Source organism: Ctenopharyngodon idella, chromosome 22 (genome assembly GCF_019924925.1).
Source record: "Ctenopharyngodon idella isolate HZGC_01 chromosome 22, HZGC01, whole genome shotgun sequence".
In the NCBI taxonomy this organism is placed as follows: domain Eukaryota; kingdom Metazoa; phylum Chordata; class Actinopteri; order Cypriniformes; family Xenocyprididae; genus Ctenopharyngodon; species Ctenopharyngodon idella.
The window spans coordinates 28270019-28278233 of record NC_067241.1 but is presented as its reverse complement, the minus strand read 5'-3'; the positions used below and the strand labels follow the sequence as shown (position 1 = coordinate 28278233).

General features: G+C 36.8%; 1 protein-coding gene across 2 annotated transcripts in view; it reads right to left on the bottom strand.

Moving 5' to 3' along the window:
* LOC127504600 (glutathione hydrolase 7) overlaps positions 1-8215 on the bottom strand; it is a 28076-nt gene that overhangs the window by 14441 nt on the left and 5420 nt on the right. For both annotated transcript variants that reach the window (XM_051879410.1, XM_051879409.1), the window contains exons 7-10: positions 5731-5804; positions 2740-2933; positions 2479-2566; positions 840-967 (exon numbers count right to left, since the gene is read on the bottom strand). In XM_051879410.1, coding sequence (XP_051735370.1) covers positions 840-967; positions 2479-2566; positions 2740-2933; positions 5731-5804 — 484 coding nt within the window. The remainder of the gene's footprint in view (positions 1-839; positions 968-2478; positions 2567-2739; positions 2934-5730; positions 5805-8215) is intronic.

Genomic DNA, 8215 nt, shown 5'->3' with positions numbered 1-8215 from the left:
TTTGGACTAAACTGCTCGATTCATATGAATTAGTTTTACAATCTCTGTATGAACTTTTTGAAGTGTCAAAGTGGTAGTTGTGTGGACTGTCAATGGCGGGACAGAAATCGCTCCGATTTCATTCAAAAGACCTTCATTTGTGTTCCGAAGAGGAACGGAGGTCTTAAGGTAGAACGACATGAGGGTGAGTAATGGCAGAATTTTAATTTCTGGATGAACAAACCCTTTAATATTCATCAATATTATTGACTATTTTCTACAGAGCTGCTTTATAGATGAATTGAACTCATTCAATAATTGATGAACTTTACACAGTTATTGAACCAAACTGAATCAACACTAAATTGACTTCAACTGAATAATGACTGTTTACTATTTTCTTTTTAGAGCTGCTTTACAGCAGAACTGAACTGTTTGCATCATTGAATCATCATTTTCCTGTTTGTCACTGTAAATCTGTTTTAAAACAATCCATATTGTATAAAGCGCTATATAAATTAAAGTTACTTGATTAAGCTCTGGCATGTTTTAATGTTACATTTTAATAAAACCCTCCAAAAGCATCGTAAATCAGCCCAAATTTTGTTTTCCCCACTCACAGTGTCAATCAAAACTAGCTCAACTAGGCAAAAACTCCACTTAACCTGGGTATAAAAAAAAAAGATGTTAACCCAGAGTAAAGCATATTGTAAAAGCCTGCATCTAATAGAAGAGGAAACTCTTTAGTCAGCTCAAAACACATAATGGAAAGAGCAAGCAGACAATAATCTGATCAAATACATCACTGTTAAAAGCAATAAATCACACGTAATGTGAAGTGAGTTAAAGCGCTGTAGTACCTCAGCTATCCAGTGGTAAATTTGACTCCTGGACACCTGGCTTGTGATGTTAAATCCGTCCAGGATGTTGAGAGCGGAGAGGAGGGCGGCTCCCGCGTGGGGTGGAGGAGGAACAAACACCTGGTGGCCTGACAGAGGAATGTAAGGCAAAGCACTGTGAACCTTTCAATTAAAATACTGCTGAGGCACTCAAGACTGTCGAGACAGGTGTTGATCTCACTGGAGAACTGAGCCATCAATGACTTGAAGAAAAGACAGGCAGTCTGTAGTCTAGTCTAAATATAACTAATGATGTTTTCATAAGACAATATTCAACTCATCAACACTTTGAAGTGAGAAGCATCAAATTGGTTATGTATGTAATTAAAATTGAAGCTAAACTTGCAAATGTAAAGTGTGTGTATGCAGATATGGGAATGTCTATAGCTGTGAGTATATTTGGTGAATATGTTTGGTCTGTATATTGGATTCTTGATTGTGCTGTGGTGGATTTTTTTGGATGATATGTCTGTGATCTCAATTGTATTAATTGTTCAAGATCTCGTTAATTATTGAACACTGATTGTCACTATTTTCACCTGTGAGTAATTATTGACTTTATGTTCTCCATTTTGAGGAAATTGTACCTTGAACTAAGGCTAGTTGCCGCACCCTTGGTAAAATGTTATGTTTAATTGAGAGCGCAGTTTTATTTTTATTCATCAAGCAATAAGCCACAAGAAATCATTATAGTGAGTACAACAGAGAAAATGGTTCTCTTAAGAAATAAATAACATTTCATTAGTCAACTGTGGATTGTTTAAGGTTACCAAGCAAGACAGGAACTTGGCACATTAACATGTAATGTGTGGTCACAGGTGTGCGTTTTGAAACGGCTTCAAATACAGATCATCCAATCAGGAGTCAGAAATGGAACTACCTACTTTATGCTCTACTTTTGCTCATTTTACTATTTGCATGTCATACAGTGGCCCTCTATGTTATTCTCATGTGTAGAATTTACAACTTAATTCATGTGTCTGAATAGCAGAGGTGTAGAGGAACTCAGTTACTGTAAATGTTTGTGTTGACTTACACTTCACTACATTTAAAAAAAAAAAAAAAAATCTTTCTTGACCTTTTTGTTTCTTTTTGATGATTGTAAACCACAGAAAACAACAGAACTGCACAGATGACTCAGTGATAGTAATGTGTAAACCAAATTTTGAGTGTTTTCAATGAATCAATGAAACTTAACAGGTCATACTTATTTTTGAGTATTTTCTTTAATGGACTACTTCAACTTTTAATTCAGTCAATTTCCATACAGATATCTTTACCTAAGAATGGCTATTGTGTACTTTATAAAATACTGCTGAACTTCCACCTGCAATTCTTGTCCACCCAGTTCTGAGAAGTCAAATAGCAACAATAATTGTGCACTACTTATGAAATTGATACAGGCTAAAGCTAAAGCAGGTTTTTTTTATTTTTTTATTGCTCTACTGTTTGGAGTTTCTGCTTCACATCTGTGAAGGTCAACAGAGACCTAAACTACTGCAATTAATCAAGTAATAAACTGCAACAGACAAACATTTTAAAGACCTATAGTTTCTTTTAGAGCTGCTTGGTATAAACTTGATATGAAATGGCCATTTACCCTGGTAAAGAGTTTGCAGTGGCTTCTGTATGATAGTAGAGTAGTTTTTGAAATCATCCTCTGTCAGTACACCTCCTTTAGCTTGAACCTGGTCACAAAAACACATAATAATGTTACTATTATAATATGTTCTGTGCTGTTATTTATTGGTAGCACAAAGAACTTATCTGCAAAATGGTTAAAATGGCAGTGTTTGAAAGCATTTAAAATAAAAACGAAAAATATTAATAAATACTATAATAGTATATAAAAGAGACATACCACTGATGTCATTTCCTGAGTCAGATTCCCACTGTAGAACTCTGATATTCCATTGGCTGCAATCTTGTCCAAAATGGCAGCTAAATCCAGCCGTTTAGCGAAAAGTCCAGCGAGTGGAACCTGACCGTTAGGCAGGAACAGATCTCTGAATGTATCCGACACATTCTGCTCCTTCACTTTAGACAACGCATCAGCTGTGGAAAGATGAAGGAACTTACACCAAACTGCTTTAAAATCAACATAAAAACAAAAATTCACACATTTACTTTTCATACTACACATTCCTCTGAAAAGGAATTTCTTTTCAGCTGTCGTCACCAAGCCTTACTTTCCAAGCCTGCATACTAGGGTTGTCAAATGTACTGGTGCTACTGGTACCAGTCACTACCAAACAAAACTTTTTGAGTTGACAGTGCCGGCGTTTCTGCAGTATCGGTGGTACGGGTATATACGGTATTCGCTGATAACCGCTGCTTTCAAACGCTCTCGTTTGTGTTTGTTTGAGTGCTCTCCGAGCGTCAAAGGTTTCTATTTACAGCTTGTTTTTACAAGCGTTGAGCAATGTAGCCAATCACAATCATATCTGTTGAGTGCGTGAACGCAATGGCCAATCAGAGGTGCTAGTCAGTCAGTTAGTCAGAATAGTCCGCACTATAATGCAAACTGTATTTAAAGACCCCCTGTGGTGAAAATCAAGTTAACGTTGTTTACATGTGGTGTTTTTAATATGCTTTAATACAAACCATGTGCAAATTCATTAGTCAACACCATTGCTGAGTATTTTCTCCTTAAAACCAGAGGTGTAAAGTACTTGAGTAATTTTACTTGATTACTGTACTTAAGTATTATTTTTGGGGATTTTTACTTGACTACAATTAAAAATCAATACTTTTACTTTTACTTAATTACATTTTTTAAGAAAAGAAAGTACTTTTTACTCCTTACAATTTTATTTACAGTCAAAAGTACTTCTTTTTTGGAGATCACTTCATTCCATTTTCCCTTGCTATTACCAAACCAATTGAATTGTGCTAATGCCCAGTTTAATTTAAATGTTGTTTATTCTGCCAATGAGATTCGTTTTCACATTCCATGAAATTGGTCAGACATGTTCATTGGTCCTTTGGACGTGAAGTCATGTCGCATCAATTACCACAATGCACAGCACCTTGACCTGGAAATTAGAGAAATTATAACAGTCAATCAGTGGAAGAAAATGGAGGAAGAACGTGATTCAGCTGCGAACACAGTCCAAAATCAGCCACAGGATCAAGAGCACCCATGGCCAACAAGAGCACCCATGGCCAACAAGAGCACCCGTGGCCAACAGTTCATCTGATGATGAATATTTTTTCGCTTCTTTGAAACCGACAACACATGAAGCCAGCAAAGAGTTGGATGATATCTGGCCTGTGTTTCAGACACCAGGGAGTCTCTGCTCACGTTCCCTGCTATTTGCAGCCTCTCTATCAAGACTAATACACCTCTTCCTGCATCGGCTGCCTGTGAGAGGCTTTTCAGCACTGCAGGATTGCTTTTCAGCCCCAAAAGAGCTAGGCTTGACACTCACAATTTTGAAAATAAGCTTCTGCTTAAGTTAAATCTGAGATTTTACAACTTTGAGTAGCATGTTGCATACTGGCATTAGGTAGTAGTCTTATAGTTTGAAAATTAAATACAATTAAATACAAACAGTTCTAAAGCAGGATAAAACCTTGTATGTGGTTCATTCACTTCATGTTTTTAGAGATTAAAAGTTTAAACAAGAATCTCTAGTTTTCATTCTTGCTGTTACTTTTACTATTTTAATACTCAAGTACAATTTTAATATGGTAATTTTTTACTTTTACTCAAGTAGGATTCTGGCCAGATACTTTTACTTTTAACTGAGTAAAATTTTCACTCAGTACTTGTACTTTCACTTGAGTAACATTTTTGAGTACTTTTTACACCTCTGCTTAAAACTGCAGTCCCGAAATCGCTGTTTGAAATCGCCCCCATTTCCTACCATCACAAACATGTTGTAACCAATCACGTCAACGTGTGGGCGGTCTTTAGCATATCATTACTATGCTGCAAAGCAGGAGAGTGTCAAGAGAAGCCAGGTAATTTTTCTGTTGATATGAAAAATCGTGTACATTTAGAAATATAGTGGGTGAATTATGTATATGATGTATATTACGATGTTATGATGAACTATATGCCTTTCTCCACTGATGTTCTAAGTTGTTCAAAGCATTTGTAAGGATACTGATATTTAGAAGGAAGCTGTCTGACTCTGAGACTGGGAACGGGAGCATGGTTTGTGTAACATTAGCAACACATTATTAGCTGTTTGATAATGTAGCCAAGCAAAAGGCTAATCATATTATGCGTCCGATGTTGTAGAGAGCGATTCATAAAAAGCATTACCATTCTGATACATCGACTTGTAGATGAGCCTGTATAATTCGCTCTTCCACTTTTTCTTCTGAATCAGTTTCTGGTTCGAACACATATGGCTGAATTAAACCAGTATTTCCACTTAACATTGTGCAGCATTTACTACAGTAAAGTTGACTGAGTGGATCTCTGATCTCTGACCGCGTATACTAAATGAAGCAAGGGTGTAGAGTTACATTCAAGCTATTTAAGGCATAAAGAAATTATTTTCATAGGAAAAACGTTTAAATATGTCATTTTGGTAATCAAAGATGAGTTTTAAGGGATAAAATTATTAACTACAGGGGAACTTAAATGCGCGATTGAATTTGAAACAGCGATGATTGACAGTGATAACCAACGGACAAGAAAAAAAAGGGACAAACATATTTAAAGTACTTAATTCAACAGTTTTCGCTCTGGTACCAAAATAAGTACAGAGAACTGCAAAATTTTACTGGTATAGGTAAAGACTACTGAAATTTTTGGTACTATGACAGCAGCCCTACTGTGTACAGACACTTCCTGTAGACTTTAGGGATGTGTGTCACGTGTGTGTTGTGTTCTCACCCAGCTCATGCGTAATGTTGAATCCATTCCTTGCCACGTCTGCAGCCATAGTGATGACATCATTCCACGACATTCTAGAGGAGAGGGAACATGCTACAATGTGAAGCTGTTTTCCATTAGCCATCATTTAAAGTGAGAATTGATAAAAATATGAAAAATAACTCTCTATTACTCACAAAGAAGTCTACTATTTGTTTGTGCGCAACTTCAAGTGGGTGCACAGTATGATCTATAAGACTTTAAAATTAACCACAATATCACAAAACCACAAGTAGAAGTCTCATTTCCTGCCAGTTGCATAAACATAGCCATTATGTGTCTCAAGATCTAGTATGACCCACTAGCAGTTAGTCAAGGGGCAGTCAATCTTACTATTTAGTATCAAATTAGGACAATCTACATTTTTACGTAACTGACTTAAAAATGTTATGAACAAAATTTGATGACTAACTTGTAAGACTAGTTTTAGTGGTTTATGCAACCGGCCCCAGGTGGATAAAATGCCTAGATTATTCTTACAAGTTAGCAAGCTTATAGTTTTTCTTTAAGACTGGTCATAAGTTTTTTTTTAATTCTGCTACTTTAAAACATGCAGATTTCACAGGCAAAAAAGAGGTCCATTGTCTACTGTCAATAGTATAGCGATGTATGAAGCACAGCTCACACAGAAGTCACTTTCAAACAAAGCAGCTTTCTGATGGTAAACATGGCGAATCTGTGTGACCAACTTGAAACTGCTGCTAAATATGCACTTTGAAATCTTTCACCCTCATGTGGATTCCTAAACACTGGATGACTAGATTTTGAACCTGCCTGAAACGCCCTGTTTGCAGTTCTTCCATTATTTCTGTGACGTAGCTACGTGTAACACATTTGTATAATGCCCACCTACTGGCTGCTTTGGTCCGTCCTCAAAAAACAGTTGGGTAAGTGATTCTTTTCTTTTAAGATGATGCTGTTTTTTTGTTTTGTTTTTTCACTGCAAGGGCAAAAAACATTGCATGGACTTCCAAGACCAACAGCACTGATATAATATGGTTTACAGCTGCTCATAAAGCCCCGGAAGCTGAAAACCCATTATGGTAAAGGGTGTTACATTTCCAACACATGCTCTAACTTTTCCATTCCAGGACCCACCTAGACAAGCATGATCTCAAGACCCACCTTGGGGGTTGGAGGGGAGACTTATGGTACATTATCAATAATCCACCCGGAAACAAAGCCGTTGTGATGCCAAACCCCCGCATGGAAGAGAAAAGCCACCGTGTTTACAACTGCGACAATGAGCGCTTACCAAGATCAACTAAACACAGGATTTTTTTTAAAAAAAAAGTATGTGAAGTTTGCAGCACCATTGTTGCAGTAAACTTGTACAACATTTTTGAATAAATCATTTATTAGATGCACGCCGGTCTGTTATCGTAGAGACATCGACTTTATATTTTCACGCCCCTAAACATGACACAGAACAAAACTAACTGTGATTGGTTGCTTTACATGTCAGTCAGACGGCCACTCGGCGGTTCTTGGTCAATGAAAGTTACTTTACTCTGCAGTCAGTCTGAAGCTCTGGCTACACGAGATTAATAAAACACAGACCTACAACACTCATTACACAGACACATACTGTTAAAAAATAAGAGTTGGGGGAACTTTGCTGTATTATTTTTTTTTTTAATATAACCCTATGACAACAAAGTTCTGTTTACTTAAGTAATCCATCGTGTTATTGTGTTCATGATCAGACGTACCACTGTATAATGCACATATACATTTCATTTAAAAAGACGTGATTGAATATGTGTGCATATACGGCGCTGGTTCACATTTGGAGCATTAGAGTAGATGAAATATGTCCATAAAAACTTGAAACACGCTCGCTCCGGTCTGGATATGAACTGTGATTCGCGCTGCGAGTGTTGTTAAACTCATCTAGATGCTCAGCACAAAAAAAGGCTCTCATGCTCGTTCTGTGTGTACATGTGAAATGCGTTTTACTGACATATTTTCATATTCTGCCCTAGACTAAACAGTTTTTTTTTTGTTTTTGTTTTTTGCGTTCACTGAAACGTAAATTGAAAAGGTGGGCTTTAAAGAGACAGGAACTAAAACAGAACATTTCAGGCAGAAGGTGAAAAGAGGTGCTGCAGCAACATACAGTATTAGAAAAATATGTTGTTTTTTGAACTCTAAAGCTTAAATCACGTAAATGTATTCTAGGAGACCCCAAAAAATAAAATCATTAACTTGTAAATGAGCATAATATGGGCACTTTAAAAAGAAGCCATCTGGAGAAATGTGTTTCATGCATCTATTTTACGTTCCTCAGCTCACTCAGTGTTCCTGATTGGCTGTGATTTTGATCAGTGCAGACAGAAAAAGTATCTCTCACTGGAATCTGGATACGATTCACCTGGTTAGGACACATTGTTTGTGAGAAAGTAACCTGTGATTGGTCGCTTTACATGTGCAAGCCTCTTTCTGA